Source organism: Rhipicephalus sanguineus, chromosome 1 (assembly GCF_013339695.2).
Source record: "Rhipicephalus sanguineus isolate Rsan-2018 chromosome 1, BIME_Rsan_1.4, whole genome shotgun sequence".
Classification (NCBI taxonomy): Eukaryota; Metazoa; Arthropoda; class Arachnida; order Ixodida; family Ixodidae; genus Rhipicephalus; species Rhipicephalus sanguineus.
In genome coordinates this window covers 231,245,127-231,266,255 of record NC_051176.1, presented here as the reverse complement: position 1 = coordinate 231,266,255, position 21,129 = coordinate 231,245,127, and the positions used below count along the sequence as shown (strand labels likewise).

The 21,129-nt window shown below is 42.9% G+C and overlaps 2 protein-coding genes across 3 annotated transcripts; one reads left to right on the top strand and one right to left on the bottom strand.

Annotated features, from left to right (window-relative positions):
- The first annotated feature begins 4,513 nt into the window (after positions 1 to 4,513).
- Positions 4,514 to 9,947, top strand: LOC119374225 (dynein light chain roadblock-type 1). Its single transcript, XM_037644308.2, has 4 exons — positions 4,514 to 4,587; positions 5,021 to 5,096; positions 7,911 to 8,078; positions 9,889 to 9,947. Exons 1-4 carry the CDS (start codon positions 4,582 to 4,584, stop codon positions 9,930 to 9,932), a joined length of 294 nt encoding a protein of 97 aa, XP_037500236.1. The 5' UTR covers positions 4,514 to 4,581; the 3' UTR covers positions 9,933 to 9,947.
- A 182-nt stretch (positions 9,948 to 10,129) lies between these two features.
- Positions 10,130 to 18,045, bottom strand: LOC119374221 (glycine cleavage system H protein, mitochondrial). Of its 2 annotated transcripts, XM_037644296.2 has the most exons (5): positions 17,768 to 18,045; positions 16,811 to 16,890; positions 15,193 to 15,256; positions 12,976 to 13,107; positions 10,130 to 10,232 (listed from the first exon to the last, which is right to left on the bottom strand). In XM_037644296.2, exons 1-5 carry the CDS (start codon positions 17,898 to 17,900, stop codon positions 10,138 to 10,140), a joined length of 504 nt encoding a protein of 167 aa, XP_037500224.1. In that variant the 5' UTR covers positions 17,901 to 18,045; the 3' UTR covers positions 10,130 to 10,137. The 2 variants fall into 2 exon arrangements, with proteins under 2 accessions (XP_037500224.1, XP_049276141.1); XM_049420184.1 differs by lacking the exon at positions 16,811 to 16,890 and having other exon boundaries at positions 17,768 to 17,945.
- Positions 18,046 to 21,129: the final 3,084 nt, after the last annotated feature.

The window sequence follows — 21,129 nt, the reverse complement described above, 5'->3', positions numbered from 1 at the left end:
ATCGCTCAGCAGGGGCTCTATAACATTACAGCAATCTGTCAAGATTTTATTTTGTCCTGCCTGGCCTGAAATTTAAGTAATCCGCGACGCAAATATGGGCGGGAACCAGTAAACGTTTTATAGCCCGGTCAAAGGCTCTCCTTTTTCAGAAAATTCACTTTCTTTGAAAACGGATAGCATCGCCACTGCTCCATATTCAAGCTGCTGTGAGCTGATGAGTGTGCAGAAGTGTGCTGCTTGTTGTGCATACTTCATTTTAACGGCGCGAGTTTTCGCAGACTTGTGACGTCGCGTGACAATTGGAGGCGATTTTATGGCACACTGACGAATAGCGAAGAACCAACGACAAACAATACGTCGTATTGAAAATAGTTCATTATTATTATTTTTTACGCAGTCATGCGTACGTGGTAAATACGCGGTGGATCACTTACGTGTCATTTGTTGCGTCGTTTTACGAGCAGGTGCTGTGGACATGACCCAGAAAATTTCGACCATTCCTTAACAGCTAACTACCTACACGGAAGGAAACAATGCGGGGTAGTTTAACTTCGCTGTGTTTTCTCACTCGTAAGGACACTTTATAACGTTATAATCGCCCACATTTTTTCAAGGAAAATTTGAGCTTACACAGTTTACGTAGGCTATTTACTTGGAGGAACCGGAGGGGAGGAGTAAAGGGCCACTTCACCGCTTTTCCGTCCACCCCCCACCCAAGCTGGGAAAAGTAGGAGGGCAAGGAACGACACTTAGTATAAATCCGTAGTCATTTATAATCTTATAACTATACATAACCAGCTCAATGTGGTTTCCTTAAGTATTTTTCGACTGAACTTGGTCTTCATCTTAAGAAAGACTTGATATTATAGGGCTCTAACACTAAAGAAATTGGCACTCGGCTTATCCTGAAGGCTTCTGCGAAGTACCTTGCTTTGTCAGCCAAATGTTTTGGGTAATAAGTTAGAATTTAAGGTACTAGAGTCATTGCGGGTTCTTCATACTCGTCGTATTGACAACGCCAAACTAAGACTGGGAAGTTTGCTGATGGAATGCTCAGATGATCAGGTTAAATTTGGGTGTACTTTTTAAACTTCACGGTAATATTTCCAAAATGTTCTTAAACACTGTTGTGTTGTCGCGGTATAGGGCTGCCCAGCCTGCACAATCTGTTAGTGCAGATTCTTCCTTGATTTCAAACAAAGTTTTGAAAAGCTAGTCATCTGATCAGCTCTATGAATATGAGAAATCACCTCAAATTCATATATATATATATATATATATATATATATATATATATATATATATATATATATATATATATATATATATATATATATATATATATATATATATATATATATATATATATATGTGTGTGTGTGTGTGTGTGTGTGTGTGTGTGTGTGTGTGTGTGTGTGTGTGTGTTGTGGCGAAGCCTGGGTACTGTTGTTTAGCGGTTGCGCTCTCCAGCGGCTTCTAGTGGGTCGTCATCTTCTGAACGCCGCTCGCGCTCAGAGTCCGTGCTTTTGCCTTGACTGTCGCCATTGCGCATCGTCGCTGAGTGCCGTCCAATAAACAGCTTAACAAATTGGTGGAGAGTGCTGTGCTCCCATTCGATGCCCCTGGAGCTTCGTTCCCGTACCCTGCCATGTACCATGCCTCAGCTAGGACGCAGCTCAGCAAACGCCGCCTCCCACACCGACCACATGTCCCGGTGTCCCACGCATCCGAAATCCACCTATCTTCACTGGCGCCGATGGCACCGACGTGGAGGACTGGCTCGCAATTTACGAGCGCGTGAGCGTACCCAACAAATGGGACGAAGCAGGCAAGTTGAGCAACTTGGTCTTCTACCTCGCGGGAGTAGCAAGCTTGTGGTACAACAACCACGCGTCCGATCTTGCGACTTGGTCGGATTTCAAGACGCCGTCATCAACGTTTTTGGCCGCCCAGCAGTTCGTAAGCTGCAAGCAGAACAGCGCTTACGCGAACGAGCTCAGCAGGCCGGCGAATCTTTCACAAGTTATATCGAAGACGTCCTCGACTTGTGCAAGAAAGCCTATGGTCTCTTCAAAACTAAATATTTGAATTTGAGGCGATTTTTGGAAGAGTATTCGCTCTGTTGTCGGACTGCTCTCGAGGTAGTTTTCGTGAGGGGGCACAGGTTTAACCCATACCGAGGCACCCACATCGTTTCAATCTCTGCCGCGCGCGGGGCGGGGCCCCGATTCAACGTCGCCACAGCTTGAGTGCACATGATCTTTGACGCTCCCCCGCATGAGGCGCTAGTTTCTTATGCGAACATATTCGACAGAGATCTGTCTGGCTGGGTGAAAAATTTATACGAAAAATAATAAACTCTCCAGCCACTTTGCTAAAGTTAAACTTTAGAAGCTAAAAAACTGACCCGACGTTTCGGGACCGATTCGGTCCCTTCCTCAGGGGTGCCTGTTCGGCCGGCTCCGAAGCTAGCGAGTTTCTTTGGTGGTGTCCCCCTCTCCATTGTCCTTCTTCCCGCCGTTCTAGCTTGTTGCCGCGGTGTTTCTTCCACTGGTTCCATAGACCGTGCACGTACACACTCGGCAAGGTTCCAGTTGAGCGGTTGAACGGCAACATCGAAACGACGTGCGTAGAATTCAACGCTGCGCGAAACGCCCTCGCTGAACACAGCGAAAAGATGGACCACCGCATCAATTTTGACGACGCCCGGGTCATCGACACGGAAGGCAACCACACAAAAAGGCAGTTCTTGGAATCCTGGCATATCCAAACAACATCGGGAAACGTCAACCGCTCAACTGGAACCTTGCCGAGTGTGTACGTGCACGGTCTACGGAACCAGTGGAAGAAACACCGCGGCAACAAGAACGGCGGGAAGAAGGACAATGGAGAGGGGGACACCACCAAAGGATCTCGCTAGCTTCGGAGCCGGCCGAACAGTCACCCCTGAGGAAGGGACCGAATCGGTCCCGAAACGTCGGGTCAGTTTCTTATGGCTTTTAGGCGGGCGTTTTGAAGTGACGCTAAAATGGTCACAATTAACTATGGTAGCATTAGTTATACAATGTGTTAGAGCATTTATGTTTCAATTTAGGGATTACCAGACACAAAGCTACAAATTACAGTAAAAAAGTAATAAACAAAAATTTTGCTGTCAGGGGTCCTTTAACATCCATTAGCTTAGCATCATATGGAACAAAAATTCCTCGATTTCGTGCTTCATCTACAACGTTTGCTCCCTTTGAACTAATCTTGTACTTCATCGATAACTGCCATCAGTGAACACTGACAAGACAACGGCTCTCGGGGTGATGAGAGTGCAAAGCGCGCAAATCACAAAGCGTGCAAATTTCTAGAATGCCAGAGTTGTTGAATAAGAACATGGCGGAACCAAAGAAGAACGTCTTAGATAGATGTATCTAGCCACCATAATAGATGCAACTAATTCCATGCAACCACAACTGATTCACACGATGTTCGCTTCCGTCACGCATAAACAATAAAGGAAACGAAATGGAAAAAAAACAAAAAAAAAACACCTTACGCATGAGTCACGAGATCCGCCGTTGGGTTTTATCTAGGGGTGTGCGAATATTCGAAAGTTTCGAATATTCGTCGAATATAACATTCGAGATATTCGTATTCGATTCGAAAATCGTGTATTCGAAAAGTTTCGAATATTCGATAACTTCGAATATTTGAAAAATTCGAATATGCGATTCGATTATCATGCATAAAATAACTCGTCTTCCACATTTCTGCTGCGTTCGTATAGCTAAAAACGTTGCCGAGAGGAGCGATAAACATCGTAAGTACTCGGAGGCACGATATCTGCCTGCGACGAGCGCCCCAATACGTATGATTTATTGCTGGTGCATCTCCGACGTGCAGCGCTGTTGGCGATCATACCGTACAGTTTCAATATTATGCGGCCGTAACGTGCCGCACTACCACTCGTTCACTATGCGGGACCACTTATGAAGAAAGACAGTGACCCATGTGACTGGTGGTGGACTGTAGGCACCTTCAGATACCCCAGTCTGGCAAAGCTTTGCCCCATGTAACTCCCTATACCAGCCACTTCTGTTCCAAGCGAGCGTGCCTTTTCAGTGGCCGGGGGGGGGGGGGGGGGGGTGTCTCTGTTACAAGGGAGCGCCTGCTGCCTTATGTGGAGCAACTCATATTTCTTCATGATAACATCTAGTCATTACTTTCATTGTGCCGTGATATTTGATTGTGTTGTGATGTGCATTGTGCTAGCCTGGACATTGTGTTCTGGAGATAGCAGTGTATGTTGTGTTGCCAGTCAGGCTGTTAATGTTTTTTTTTTTTTCAAATAGCTACATGTTAAATAAAATATCGTGACTGTGGAGGCATTTTTCCTTTGATATTCGATATTCGATTCGATATTCGAAGGTGGATATTCGTATTCGATTCGTATTCGAAAAATTTCATATTCGCACACCCCTAGTTTTATCCAATCCAATCCGAGTTGGTTACTGCAGCGCGCGTGAACTGAGCCAGTGCTAGCTGAGCTGAGCCAAGCCAAGTTCAGAAAGAGGGTGCGTAACTGAAAGTGCGATGACGGTGAGCGTAAATTTTGTTGTGCTGATCATACGCTTAATAGCTGTTTCTTATGCTTGTACGTGTAAATTGTTAATGTTGTTAGGTTTATAATTATTTCGTTCATGTACGCTTTCTGTGGTAAACAAACGGCGGCATTGAGGAATGCCCTCGATGCAAACCATTTGTGGCCGTTGCTTACTTCGATAATGCGTGCCTTCATGCAGCAGGGCGTGCGTCCTGCTGCATGAATGCAGTATACGTAATAACTCAAGTTGTATCAAATAGTCGAGTCACGTTTCGTACACGTAGCGGAAATCTGGGTGAAACAGTGTTACTGGCGGATAACTCTTGCCCCGACGAGTTGTAGCTTCACATGCCCATTCATATTTTGGTGGCCTTCTTATGCCTGTAAAAAGTTAAATATTAAGCTGTGCTCTGCTTTCCTGCGCTCTAGTCCGAAGTGGAAGAGATATTCAAGAAACTGAAAGACCAGGACGGAGTCGTCGGAGTAGTAGTCACCACGTCTGAAGGTTAGTGCCAGAGAATGCGGCTTGTTCGTTTGTGGTGGCAGCCGCCGGTCTTGTAGTTGGCAAGTCTGTGTTGCTTGTTACAGTCGCGCTAACTTTGTGGCTGTAATCAATGATGTGATGTGACGCCACACATGTAATGGATTTGTTGATGTACTGTAACGCATCATTCACAGGTAAACTAGGACCTTTTATAAAAAGTATAGTGCCTCAAAAACAACGGTGTCCGGCATTAGCAGTATGTATTATTTGCACATTGTTTGTCTGGATGTGTATTTTTACATGCTTTTTTTTTTTACTTCGCCTGCACCGAATAAGCGGATGCAGACCCCTGTACCATGCAAAATACTGTTCTTGGAATCTTGTACTTATTACAAAAATAATGTGCTATATTGGATCACACAAAAGACAGTTTTCACCCTTCGGGGAGTCTGTCTCGCAGCAGTAATAATCCTCTGGCTTGCGCTTGTTTTTTTCTCAAAAACTCGGCACTCGTCACTTTCGTATCTACAATGCTATATCACGCTGACAGTATGCATGCCGCTTGTGGCTTGAATGTACCAGGCACACTAACCCATGTAAAGGCATGCCAGACCACTGCAGCACAAACGACCTCAATTGACTTACAGGTGTTGCTTTGTGTCAGCTGCTACACTGTTCATGCATGCCAGGCCCACGCTTTGGTGAAGCTAACTTCACTCGCATGAGCCTACAGTCATATCTCTCAAGCCAGCAAATGCATTGATAGGTAGTAGGTGGTTTCCCACTTTCAGCCAAATGAACTGTATTGGCACCAGAATGCTGTTGAGCTTTGGTGAAAACTGATTTGGCTTGTTTTGTAACTGCCGGCAATGTAAATGAGAAGCAAACAATTTCTACCGTACGAAAGTATTTACTGTGATGGATGCACTTCGTTGAACCAAAAGATGGTGAAACCACCTGCATTTTATACACAGTGCACCAACGTAAGGCTGGCTTTCCCACCATGACAATGCTATAGACCTTTTCTCAGCCGGCTCCCTGGGCGCCACCATAATCCTCTCTGGGCTGCACTAAATAGGCGTGACCCCCCAAAAATGCCATGCCGAGTGTCAGCCTTTGTACTCCCGCGCACAGCCCAGCATGGCGGTGTTTTTTCTCTCCTGTGAAAAGGTCTGTAGTGAAATGGAAGTTTCATTTCAGCAATTGTAGGCTTGGCATGCTCAAACAATGTAGCCGATGACATAATTAAGTGCCACTGCACCTGTTCAGGCTTGTGTTCATGCACGGTCACATAACCTAGCTTGCACTGGTGCTCTGCAGGTCATGGCCATGCACTCACATGTTCACCCTAAGCATGGACGAGCTCTTACAGCAAGACTTTGTAATCTTTATCGACCCTTGTTTCCATATACATTCTCTGCTGCACCCAGTGAAACTGCTTGTTGGGTGAATAGTCGGAGCAGTTGTTTGGGACCAAGAGATCAACTAGAAGCAAAGAAAGTATTAATAAAATGATGAAGCTTTGTCATTGAGCCTTTTACTATTTGAATTTATTCTAGCTTGAAAAAGAATTACTTAGGCTGTAATATTAGATTACCCCTCTACAACACCAAAACCAAATGACCAAAAAAAAAGGACCACTCTAACTATCAGAAAAGGCTTGGTAAGCCAGTAAACAAAAATGGATGATGGCCCTTAAGTTCTTGTCTTACCATTGCGTTCTAGATTTTGTGAGCATTGGCGTGGGCTTAATTTTTGTCCATAAACATTGATTGCTTAATTAACTCTAAGAGCCAGACACTGAACTTAGCAAGTTTCAAGAACTTTTACTGAGCCACAGCTGCCCAATATATGAGAAAATATTTTTAAATCCATGAAGTTGCACTGGTGCACTTGGACTTTGTCACGAAATAAAAAAAAAAAATAATGGAACTTTGAACTTTAGTCTCTGCTCCAGTAACCTTTTATCGTGACGATAAGGAAAATAAGTTGTGAAACCATCTCTCTAAACTCATAGTGTTTTTCTTTGGTATCCCTTAATGCATAACTTGGACAAAGCAATTTCGTAGACTAAAATACAGCACACACCATTAATCAATCTAAGAAATTGTAAATTTGCAGATCAGGGTTTATTTGGTGCAAAAATGTGTGTTTTACATCTTGCACAAGACAAAAATAATTTGCTCAACTTTGTGAACAAATCCTCCATCTAAGGATACTAAGCTTGAAGGGAGCACTGCTGTTCAGTTGAAACTTCAGAGTACATTATTGCCAAATCACCTTGTTTGCTTGTTTTTTATTCTTCTTGCCAATGTACATACTTCTACTAGTAGTGATAATAAATCGCACAATTTTGCTACAGGCAACATAGAAAATGTGTGATGAATTCTTTTGTTCGATCAGGTGGACTTGTCTTTGTCACAGCATATGACTACATGGCATTTGAAAGAACCATAAAGTTTTCGATGCATGAAAGGTAGAAAAAAATTTTGTGGAACAGCTCTAAATTGTGTGTGCGATGTACACGAATCAAGCCAACAAGAGCAATGCACGATCAAGTATACACAGCCAATGCGGACATTCCTTTTCATACTTTGTAAGCTTTCATTTGTTTTTGATGATGGAATGCCGACTACTTTTGTGCTATACCTTGCATGAATAATTCATTGCATAACATTGTAAAAAATCTTCGTTATTAAACAGCACAGAAATTGTGCAGAAAGCTTGGCACAGTGAACTCTTTTCGTCAACATTGCAGTCCTGCAACATTGCAAATTTTGCATGATGTACTTGCTGCTGTGCATTACGTGGTTCACTTTAAATTGCTTCTTTCAGGAGCGCCCATCAAAACATCATTTGACAATGTAACAACAATGCAATATGCCACCCTTGTGACACGGCTGTGTGAGCAGGCACGAAGCACCCTGCGGGACCTAGAACCTGGAAACGACTTGACATTCCTCAGGATGCGGACCAAAAAGCATGAAATCATGATATCGCCAGGTAATAAAATTCCTGGGTATTGTAAGCACATTGGAGTGAGAAATTATGACATCTTCTCTCTCTGTGTATATGGTGTTTGAGCTAATTATTCATCGCAGCATACCTGCCAAGTTTGGAGAAACGGAATCCGGGCCGACCGCGGGGGGGAGGGGGGTAATGTGATAGCAAATATATGGACACTGTCAACGGGATTTTGCGGTCGCCGCTGATCAGCGGGATTTTGCGCTGGCAGCGGGATTCTGCGGTCGCCGCTGAACCGATAACATCGCTTACGCATCGTCTGTTTCACGTGCGAGTAAAAGCACGCTAGCGCTAGGGACGAACGCGGTTGAAGCAGTGATGAAACGACCCGGCCGTCACCGTCGCGCGAAGGGCACATGCGATAACATCGCTCCGCGTGCGAGGCCTGTCGTCGCTTGCTTACCAGTTATTTCGTCGGGCAAGGGACCATAAGGGGCGCCGTTGAGACGGGGACGGTCGCGAGCGAACGCGCTATCTCGACAGACATCGGTAACGGCTACCCTTTCAAGTGCTGGGCTTTCCACTTAAAGCAGTAGCGACACAAAATTTTGAAGGCGAGATAACTTGTGGGATAGATTTGTGTGTACACAAACGCATCATCTACGAAATATTAACGGCTCATATAACCTATAACATATTTAGGATCAATTTTTAAATTGCGTGTAGCGCATCTGTACGCGAAACGTCCTACCTCGCGTCACCATGACGCACGGGGCACGTAATGCACTGGACGCGCGGGGCAAAACTAGATTTCCGGGAGATTTTCCTCTGACCCCGTACAACCGGGAGAAACGTTCAAAATCCGGGAGTCTCCCGGGTAATCCGGGAGTCTTGGCAGGTATGATCGCAGTCATGCAACTAGCCCTGGTTGAGATTGGAAGCTGTTTGCTGAAAATGGAAAGCAAACATGGCTCTGTAGTGTCTTGAAGAATTAGTGCAACTTTGATAACAAAGGGACAGAGTTCTCTCATCCTTTTACTTCCTTCTTTCTCTCTCAGTTTTTCTAATTCTTGTATGCAATACAAATTCAGTAGATAAACTTGAAAAAGTGCAGAATAGAGCAATTCGATTTGACCTTGGAAATTATGACAGGATGCTTAGTATGACAGAGAGCAAAAAAAAAAAAAAAAAGGCATCTTCTTGAACACCGTCGTCGAAGTCTCAGATTAAAATTCCTTCATAGCATTTATCATTCGAGAACAGGGATCATCAGGCAATTGTATTTTCAACCACCCAACTATGTTTCTTAAAGACGAGATCACCGCTTAAAAATACGTGAGATTCCTTTTAGGGGTGACACTTTTCGCTACTCTTTCTTTGTTCGCACTATAAGAGAGTGGAACACTCTGCCACCGGAAATTGTATTTGTTCAAATTACGATTTTCTCCATGCTTTATGATTCTATTTTTGTGTGCTTGATTATATGCACTGTACCCTCCCTGCTGTAATGCCTTATGGCGAAGCAGGTACTTAATAGATAAAATAAATAAACTGCCACCAAGACTGGGCTATTGCAGTGGGCTTCATTTCGTACTAATACAATACTGCCACGTTAATTTGAAGTGAAGCACATTGAAGTCATAATGTATTTTAGAGGGAATAAAGGAAAACATTATTAAGTATAAAAAAAATGTTTGGTTTGAAGAACTCCTGGATGCTGAAATTAATGCTGAACTGGTCCTCTCCTATGAGTGTACTTAGAGATACTGGATTGAAGTGTGACTTCATAAGTTCAAAGAAAAAGCAACAATAAATTTTCTAATTCGTGCCTTTGTTCATTACTTTCCAGATAAGAACTATTTCTTGGTTGTGGTTCAGAATCCATCTGGATGAATAAAAGATGACAGATAGAATCTTGAATGGCTTGTCACCTTCTATTTATTTGATCTAATGGCCTGTGCGAATGCGGTACATTTTATTTACCCACTTTGTGGCATCATATGTGAAAAATCTTTGGACAAATAAAGAAGTCTTCAAAAGCATTTTCTCTTCGTACAAAATTACGCCATTAATTCTTAGGTGCAACCGAGCATTTTTTTTAAGCACTAGATTTTAGAAATTCTTCATAGGCCTTCTCATCCATGAGGGACTTCAATTCATCAGGATTCTTCACCTTCAGTTTGAATATCCACCCTGCAATTGTTAAAGATCAGTGTGTTAGCTCTTGAGCTTAAAGGTTTACATCGTTCTGTCAGGAGTATAACCAACTTGTCAGAACATCAGGTATGAAGCAGTGGAATGAACATAGTAATATAGAAAGTGCACACGTGTCGACTGGAGCCTTACATCGTGACACACTGTTCTGGTGCTTTATATATACAGCCCACACATCACAAAAGGTAGATAATACATATCCACTATTTTTGTTAAAATCTTTTTTTTTTTTGTACGTATCACTTTCCCCAGAGCCACCAAACAAAGCTTCTTATGAAAAATCCTCAATTATTAGGCATGCTGAGTTGTGAGGAATGGCGGAGACAGTACCAAATCAGCATGAACCTGGCCAATTGTGCAGTATGTTTTTATTTAGGGCCTTAATTCGTGGTTATTCACACTACTTCCAGCAATAGAGAGGGAGCACAGCTTTATGTGAGTTGGTAACACATGGCAAAAAGAAATAAGAAAAAAAGTCATAGAATATTGAGCTGCATTTTGCCAGCTTTCACACATCTAAGGCAAGGACGGAAATAGGACCTGGAGCAACTTAAGGCAAGTAATACTACTCTTGACAAGCCATATGGTCAGGTAATTAAATTTAAAGTGCAAACAAAAAGAAGACACCACATAAAATTTTGAACCATAATTATACAATCGTAAATTAAAAAAACACATGGCAAATATTTGAAGGCCTTTTATGCTTCTATTCAAAAATGCAACTTAAAAATAAAAGTATTTGGCAGGCTTTGTTGAATGTTGCATTTACATAAATTGGGGGTCTCGACTTCATGGCCACCCCTTGTGAGCAAATAAGGTGTGCTGCTAAGCACAACACCTTATCTGCTAAGCTGCTAAGCTTGAGGAGGCAGGCTTGATTCCCGGCCATGGTGGCCACATATTCAGTGGGGGCAAAATGCAGGAACACCGGTGTGCTTAGATATATGGGCATGTTAACCACAGGCAGTTGGTGGCCACATTTCAATGGGGAAATAATGCAAGAGCACCCGTGTGCTTAGATATATGTACACGTTAGAGAACCCCAGGTGGTCAAAATTATTTCGGAGTCCTCCACTACAGTGTGCCTGATAATCATATCGTGGTTTAGGCATATGAAACCCTAGAAATTGGCTTTTTGCCCAGCAGATTAGTGGGGACACCACTAGATGGTGCAGAATGAAAGAGATGCCTGGCTGCAGTGCCCACCCCCTGCATCTCGCGTTTCAGTGGTGGCAACGTGCTGTGTTGCTGCATTGCTTGACTGCTAAGCATTAATGTCGCTCATAACGAGATGGTTTCAGTTGGAATTTTGGGGGGAGGGGAGGAATGGACAGAGATTGCACAGAAACATTCACTAAATAAATTAAATTCAGTATGCTAAAGTATGTGTGACTTGTGAGAAAAGCTGTAGTGTGGGACTCGAAAATGATTTAGACCACCTGGGATTATTTATGCACAATGATATATTTTTGTATTCTGCCCTTATTAAAATATACCCATTGCAGCTGAAAACTAAACCCACGACCTCGTGCTTATACGTAGAGCACCAGAGGCACTGAGTCACATTTACCAATAAATTAGATCCGTAGTAATAAGACTGAATCTTTATGAAATAACAGCCACATAATATGTGTACTTTTCTACCTACTTGCTTAGACTGCAGTTTCTATGCATTGGAGCACAGTAGCTTTTGTAAGGACTGCTAGGCTAAGAACTACTGTAAAACCCAAATAATAACACCGAGAAATGTGCACTATTACCCCCTTTTCAGTGCTGTACGTGTCCACAGGATTTTTACAAAGTTTGAGGAGCAAACCGTGCCCTGTGTAATGATGCTAGCTCAACAATGCCCAAAACCCAGAGGCATAGGCTTGAGCACTGAGGATGCTAGGGGAGCAAATTTGTTCTTTTAACCTTTATTATTTTGCGAGCAGTACATGGAAGCTTGTATATATACCTGTTGAACTGACGAAGAGTGCTGAAAATGTTCTAAATAAAACGCACCTATGGTAAGAGGAAACATACATAATGGTTGCTTTTTGCGAAACTGACAGTGTGTTGAAATGCATTGCACTACCAGCTTAGGAAAGTGTTTGACTGCGGTTCCTGTGTACGGCTTTACAACTGCAGTAAATCATGCAGATTGTGCATGTGAGTCTTTTTCTCTCTCTCTGTATGTGTGACCTTGAGAAGGGTGCCGAAAATGGGAGTGGAGGAGTGGTGTGCAGCTGGGCCACCCCCCAATGCAGGACCTTGCATGCAAGGTTCTCGTTAGTAACACAATCGCGTACAAAAACAATGTACACATGTTGTAGAGCATAGCTTATTGTGAAGACTGCCATATTTACCTTTCAGCATGTCATCGATTGCTGCTATGTTCCTCCAATTAAAATGTACTGGAAGCCTTCAAAAATCATACCAAACAGCCTTCACGATTTCACACAATATTTAACTGCGAATCCATCGTTTCTGGTCTCTGCTGTCTCTTCATGGGCAACCATTAATAAAGTCGCTGTAGGGTGAGCATCAAGGGTTATGGTTTAAAGACCTCCCAAGATAAGTGCATATAAACTTTCCCCACGTGTTAAAGTTGATGTACAGTTGCCACTTACTATGCCACAATACAGCTTCTTTTAATTTTGTTTTTGTTTTTTTAGCAGCCTGTTTCTTTAGCCCAAGACTTAAAAAACATGTAAACATGCAAGGGTGTACAGCTTCCCACCTTCATTATAACAGTCGCTATTTACAAGTGCTGGTTTGTCTTCAAGTGCTTTGTTGACTTCCGTGACTTTCCCTGAAACAGGTGTATAAATCTCGCTGGCAGCCTTAACACTTTCAATGGCACCACACTCATCTGCAAGACACAATAATGAAACATGCTTAATTATGATATCGCATGTGTGTTGGAGCAGCACTGAAATGTACAAAGCAATAGCAATGGTTCTCATTATTATGCAGTATTCCTCAGTCAACCACAAAAGAAAACCAACTCAGGAGCAGACAAGCTCTAAAATATATGAGGGTAGCTATAAGGGGCTTGTTGGTACGGCACAGCATTTGTTTTAGCACAGGCGGAATGACAGAGAGACGTCAGAAAAACATGCAATTAGACAACACACAGCGCTCTATGTTGTTCACTGCGTCTCTGTGTGTCCATCATACAACAAAATAAAAAAAAAGGCATGTATGGTAACACGTGAGCAAAGGCAAGAAATTTTAGAACAGGCTTTTTATTTTTTATTTCAAGGAAATAACAAATGTATATCGCCTTTGTCCTACGCATGCTGAAATGCATTTGTTGCTTTTTAAGCACATTTTGCATTGTATTCCTTCACGATTCGTCCAATTTAGTTTATTTGTGACTTCCTTGAAATAAAAAGCCTGTTGCAAGTCAGTGCTCCCTTCTTTCTCATGATTTTGTCAATTCTTCATGACGAATTATATACAAAAACTAATCCATACCTATTTGCCCAACTTTACATTGTACAAGAATATGAAGCTGGGCACGTTGGTACGATTGTACATTTCATGAAAACCAGCGCACAAACACATGGAACAAGAAAAGGGCTTTAACACCAGTAATGTATCATTCTCTCTTCTTGTTTTGTGTACTTGTGCACTGGTTTACATTGCATTTCTCATGCCTCACTGACTCATATTTCAAATGTGAAATTTTACAGGTCTATATCGACACTCCTTGAAACTAAGTTCCCATTTTTTTTAACGCAGCTCGAACTGCAACAAAGAATGCAGATGAGGGATAATCTGTATGACATACAAATTAAAACAGCTTAAAAAATTTAGGTTAATGCTGTCTTTTTTGATTGGTTAAGCATGGGCATCAAGACCATACTGTTGAAGTTAATGTCATATATGCATATGAGTTCTTAGCTGTGTGTAGTATAAATTAAAAACTATTACAAATGAAACTAGATGCATGACGCTACATGCGCTTATGACAGTTTAAATAAAGCACGCTTTTCGCCTTGTATTTGTTGGGCCAGACAGCAATTCACATTCTTCCAAAGGTGTGTCATCACAATTGTGTTCCAATTCCTTCAAAAAAAAAAAATCTACAGCAGAACCTTAATTTAAAATGTATTACAGCTGCTTACCGGTACACCAGAGATAGGTGTGTGCGATGGAATTAGCGGAACCACCTCACGGTACGTACGTCAACTACAGCGTGCATAAGTATAATTAGAAGAGCCATGTTCACAGCCACATTCTACCTATCTGCCAGTGCAGCTGCAATTACCAGCATACATTAGTTTTATTTTAGTCTTTACTTCTCTACGGGAACAATGACGAGGTACAGTGATGAAAACGAAAATTTTCTCAGGTCTTGAGGATGAAGAAATCCTCACAAGATGTTGCCACCAGCACTCCAATGACATGTAGCACACATAACAATTGCAAGCATAGTAACAATGTACTCAAAAAGAGGCTGCAAGTTGTCATGGGAAGGCAGCAATAAAAACGCAGCTTCCACAGAATGTATGTCACATTTTTATTTGACTGAAAGCAGCATAAGTTCTTCCTCTGTGTAGAAATGCAGATAGGTATGCCTTGTTTTCTTCACTCGCCTCCTCTTTTTTTTTTGTAAGTTCAGTAGCTTTTGCTTCCTTGCATCAATTTTCGTAATTCTTTTAGCATTCACCTTAGACCATATAAGGAACACATTGTGATGCAACACTGGCAGCAAAAATAGCATTGCAGAGCCTTTTATTAACGGCACATGCGAGTGAAATGGCCAGTGCTTGCTTTTTTTTCTTACAGTGGCTCTAAGAACAGCTGCCTTGGGAATAATAGAACTAAATTTCTATTCCACATTCACCACAGTGCCATGGCAGCAACAGACCCATTCTTGCAAAGTGCACTACAACATTGATAAATAATGAAAAGAATAAAACAATGAGCACTTATTAAAACTACAAACCATGTTGTGTAAGTTCCGTGCCAATATCTGGTGGCTGAACATATACTACATCACCAAGTGCTTCCTGCAAGGAAAAATCCAAACATGAGTGAACTTAAATTCTTTCTGAAAAGCAAGAGCACCAGCAACCTGATTGCAAGCTCTGCCTGCATGAAGGCTCTGTCATTTCCAGTTGGCCAATTACAGTACCCGTGCTTAAGGCTGCAGAGCTGTTTTGCTGGGGTCTGTTACAGCACATCAAGCTCCGATTGAAAGCAGTAACATGAGGCAGTGTTTACATTCTCAAAAGCACAGAAGTCATGTTTCTGCATTCATCAAGTTACTTCGGATTGACAGTAAGTTTAGCCATGGTTAATGAAACATAAATATCATTATGTATGCCTAGAACCAGGCACAAATAGAAAATTCATCATGAGTAGTGCCCAAGGACACAACGTTTACAGCTGCTTTATAATGGCATGGATAGTCAAGGCACCAAAATCCTAAATTCTGGGGTTTTACATGCCACAACCACAATACGATTATGAGGTTTGTTGTAGTGGAGCACTCCGGATTTTAACATGCACCTAAATGTGTTTACAGTGGCGTATCTCTTCATATGAACAAGCCCAGCTAACCGCCACATTGAATTACATGGTTGTTGTTGCATTTTGCTCCCACTCAAATGAGACTGTTGTAACCGGGACTCGAATCCACACCTTGTGCCTATGTTCTCTGTGCAGCACATTTTTTGTCCAGATTATTGAGGCAGCAATATATTGCCATAAGGAGGCCAGTAGTAGTTTCAGCAATAGTTTTGGATTGGGAGATTATGAAAAATAAGGTTTGGCTGAACTTCATATTAGTTTGGCACGGACGTGTCTTCAAAGAGTGGAAATGGCCTCGAATTATCTTTTTTGGCAGTTGCCGATTCACAGGAGCTCTTACTTTTGGTTAGTTTGAAAGTATGTCATTGGCTACAGAGCCTACTCTTTCGTTGCTGCTGACATCAATGCGAAGGTATCCAATGCTAATGGCTGTCGGTGGAACTTCAGCCCTGTGTTAAAAGAGGACTTAGCCATGCTGAGTTAACTTTGCTCAATACAGTAAGAATAGCGTCAGCCTGCATGGATATTCAAAGTAAGGGGTCCTGCTTCTCTGTTGTGCACCAAGTTCAATGAAGTGGGTGACCTAAACCACTACATCTGGTCCTGCAAGTATTTTTGTCATGAAAGGGGAGGCTCATGGACAACACGAAGAAAAGAGGGTTCCCTCACAGGTGTGCTGAACAGATTGTGTATCTGGGAGGTCTGTGGATGGTTTGCAAGAAAGTATCTGGCATTCTTTTAATTTTTCTGCGAGAGCCTGGATGGTGTAAATGGTGTAACACATGGTGAAACATACTACGTGGAAAGAGATGCTCAGGCAGAGCAATGGCCAACCCAGCTTATCCCACCTGTAGCAACATTACCTCCACCACGGTAGTGCCTTCATTTCAGTTAGCATGCATACCTCTTAATGCACATCTATCTTACAGTCACCAAGAGATGCAAACATGCTTGCGAGCTACATGCACCAGAAAATACCAACTGCATAAGAAAATATTTCCAAAATTCATATAAGTTATGAACACATATACCTGTGCGTGCTGCGAGATGCCGACGGTACCAATATCTCCATCCATTACGACCCACTCGTGTTTCTCTGAAAACCTTCGCTCTGTGAAAACAGTGAACATGGTGAAAATTAATTCTGGGGTTTTAGGTGCCAAAACCACAACCTGATTATGAGGCACGCCAGAGCGTTTTTGCAGGTCGCCCTTATCGAAATACAGCCGCCGTGGCGGGTTCGAACCCACGACCTTTAGCTCAGTAGCGCGACGCAATAGGCACTAAGCTACGGCGGCAGATGGACACCAAGAGAATCTTAATTAAGTTTACAGAATACAACTTACCATACAATATTATATATACCTAGCAATTAAGCGATAAAAAGACACGTGTTATTTAAGCTCTTTTTTCCTGTCAAAACTACGAACGCACAACCCTGGCTACCAACAACGTGACGAATACATTTTTCTGGCAATTTTGTTTTGCCATGTTGTATGTAGTGTAGCGTGTATGTAGTACTATACACGCTTCAAAAGCAGTGGGGGAAAAAGAAACTGCCAAGTCATACACAAAGCACGCATCACTCGAAGTTCGCTTCACCCGCAAAGATAAACGGTTTCGCCAAGAGGCGCGCGCTGATAAAAAGCTTGTCTAGTATCACACCATTGCGACGTCAAGGGCACGACACGCCGGTTTATCGCATATGCTCTTGCACCGTTGCCCGCAAATATTTACTCCTACGTAGCAGACGAATAAAAGCAGTGGTCACGGCAGCTAGACTAATCAATCGAACAAACACATTCGTATTTACCGCGGCACCGCCGCAACGTGGTTATAGTAACCGAACTCCTTAGACTTCCATCGTAAACCGTGCGCATCTACGAAGAACACGTGCGCGGATCAACGGCTGAGACACCGTTTGTGATACATCGAGTACACCAGAGTGTGCCGTGGCGAAGCAAATAAATCTTTCGTCAAAGACGTACCGGCATTTGATGATGGACTGAAACTGAAGCATCGGGACGAAACAGCGCATTGCTGCAAGGATTTGAGGACACCGTGTTTCAAGTAGAGGGGATGCTGAAGCGCAGTCCGCAGGATGCGCCGAACAGCTGCCATTATAAACTAAAATGTGTCCCCTGCTCCCACAACCGCACAATCTGCACGATGAGCAGCAGCTTCGTTGGCTTCTCGAGCAAATGATAAGGTATATTCGGAAAGGAACCAGACGACGCCGGCCCCTTTTGTTTTTCTTTTTTCTTTGGCTAGGTGATGGCTTCGCCCGCATAGTGACGCCGTCATCGGCCGAGGTTTTGCTGATAGTTTCGGTTTCAGAAACAGTGCCGGTGCGAGGTACTACCACAAAAGACTTATGCCCAAGCACATTTGCGTACAAATAACATACTTTTTTTTTAATGTTTCGCTAGCGTGTTTTACGTACGTGATATACGTGCTGTTGTAATCAGCGGCGAATTGGTTTCGGTTACATCGTGGTTTCGGTTGTGGAGAAAACTTCGATCAACACGACTAATTTAAATCTTACGCGGGAAATTGTCGAGGTACAATCCGTGCGATTTTCGAAACATAAATGTTCGTATGACTCGGCGTTTGCTTTCTTCTGTGGGTATGTTTGCCACAGGCGCAAGTTTTGTCGGTTTTGCCAGAGGGTACCTCCTGTCGACTTGGTTTTACCATTTTTTTCAACGTAACCGTCTAGCCATGGAGGAAAAAAAAAAAAAAAAACTATTTTGCTCCTCCATGAGCCTAGCAGGCCGCTTAGCGACTTAGCTGCAAGGGCTGCTGTGACGGTAACGTGTAGCGTGGTGTTCACATGGTGCGATCGCGACAACCGAGCGAACTTTAGCGTATCTTGAACATACGGTAAAGCGCACCTAAAGGCTGTTTCACATGCCGCGATTGCAGCGAAGAAAATCGCTCGGTTCGCTCTATTCGCTCTGTTCGCAACCGCCGCTAATGGCGGTTTCATTTCACATGGACTGCGAATGCTCTGCGATTTTCGCTCTGCGACTGGCGCGGCGCGCAAAGCTGCTTACTGCCGTTGTTTGTGGCAGACACTGCATAATTTTCGAATGTAATGTAACAATCTGTGCGTTATGATATTCTTAACTTTTCATCACCGGTAGCGAAGAGCACGCGTGTTTTGTCATTTAAAAACACTTTCCAATCTAAATTCACTTGAGAATACGCAACAACGGCCATAACCAAAACAAACTCCTTGGCGCAATTTCGACGGCTCGGCCGGGTTGGCGCAATTTCGACGGGTCTCGACTGAAAAATCGCTCCGCCGCTGCGAACAGAGCGAAAAATTTCCAACATGTTGGTCGCTCGCCGCTGACCGCTGCGGCGAGAGCGATCGGCCGTTTTTTTCGCTGCGAGCGAATTCGCAGCCTGAAAATCGCTCTCTTTTGTGTCATGTGAAACGGCCTTAATACTGTTGCATTCAGAAGATGGACTACTCCATCCACGTTCGGTTGCTGTGCGGTGGCGGGGGCCTCCCCAAGAGCTGGTGCACGTGGTCGTGACGTCGACGAAGGTAGCAGTCGGCGTGTCCAAGACGAAACTTTTTATTTGGCAGAACTTGTGGCCGGGAAACGAAAAGTCAAACTACAGCAATACACACTGTATCACTATCCTGACAGCGGCGAACAAAGCGTCGGCCGTCGATGATCTGCTCATGGCTGGGACGAGCCGTCTTTTATACATAACGCATCGAAGTTTCCAGTCTTATCACTGGTGGTCGCGCAAGCTTTGGAATAATCTAGACTATTCGCGTCCTGCGCGCAATCTTAACAAAGCGATCTACTACAATCGCGAAGCTTCCCGAACACTGCGGCGCGGTCAGCGTCGAGAATTGATACCCGTCCTTGCTGGTCAAACCCGAATACATCAAAATAAAACAGGAAGCGGGCGTGGCAATATGCGATAATTATGCTGAGCACCAGTGGCGTAGCCAGAAATTTTTTTCTGGTGGGGCTCAACCATACTTTATGTATGTTCGTGCGTGCGTTTGTATGAGTGCGTGTATACATATACGCAAGCAAAACTGAAAAATTTCGAGGGGGAGGGTGTTTAACTCCCCCCCCCCCCCGGCTACGCCCCTGCTGAGCACTACCAGCTCCTACCATAAGTATATGTAGAGTTTCATGCAGATCTATCCATTATTGTGCGACTTGTCGTCATACGCATGATCGATGCTTAAACACTAAAGCCTTCGTACGTTTTTGTCTATTAAAGGGGCACCAGAAATAACTGTCAGTGTAAGATTGAGCCAATGAACCTCTTTTCAGTTTAGTAGTTGCATAACATTTATTCATAGGACGATTGGAGAGAAGTTGGCCTGACTTCATGTGCTCTAACCTGGTAATCTACACTGGCAAACACATAACAAAACGAAAGAAGGATGGAGGAACGTGAAAATCAAAATAATATATTGGTGTGATTGTGCCAGCCATACTGCAAAAAAAGCCTTATGGAAACACCTAGGTGCTAAGCAGACGAAGACGAAGAACACTGTGGTGTAGTGCATGTTTCGATGGCGTGGTTGCTTGTATGTGCTTTTGTTTGGCAACAAATAAAACCGGTTGGTAGTTGGCACCCATCCTGTGTACTGTGTTCTTCGTCTGATTAGTGCCAAGGTACGTGTTTCCGTATGTATACTATATGACCAACTAGCTCAAAGCAAAGCTTTGCTGCAAAACAGCATTACACATCAAATATTTTGAAGCTAGTCCTGTATGTGCATATTTCATATATGGCCCAAACATACCTGTACAATATACAAGTATACATGCATATATGCTTTGCAGGTCTCTTCGTTTGCATCGCAAAGATTACATATAATCTTTCTTTCGTGTACATGTGTGGTAAAAAAAATGCATTTAACTCATTTGCCCTTCCATATAAGTGTTATCTGCTTGTGGAACAACCTTCCCGATGTCCTGGTAGCTGAACGTAAAAAAGAAAAACTCCGTCACCACCTAAATACACATTAAAAGATTTGTCTGCATTTGCTTCTTGTTGTGTTTATTTTTTTGTGTGTGTTTACTTACAACTTTCAGCATTTTCTTGTTTCCTTTTAATACAGATTTTTTTCTATCCTAATTTTTCATCGTACAATTTTTAACAATGCTTTTCACTTTTTATCCTTTGTATAACTGTATGCTGTCTTAGAACTGATATTTACTTTCTTTGTAGCCTTTCGTGATTGCATGTCTGTACTTCTGTGCACTTGCTTCTTCATTGTACAATTATTAACAATGCTTTCTTGTAATTTGTATATATACCGTAGGCTGTATAAACCATATAACTTCTTTCTAAGGCTGCTCTT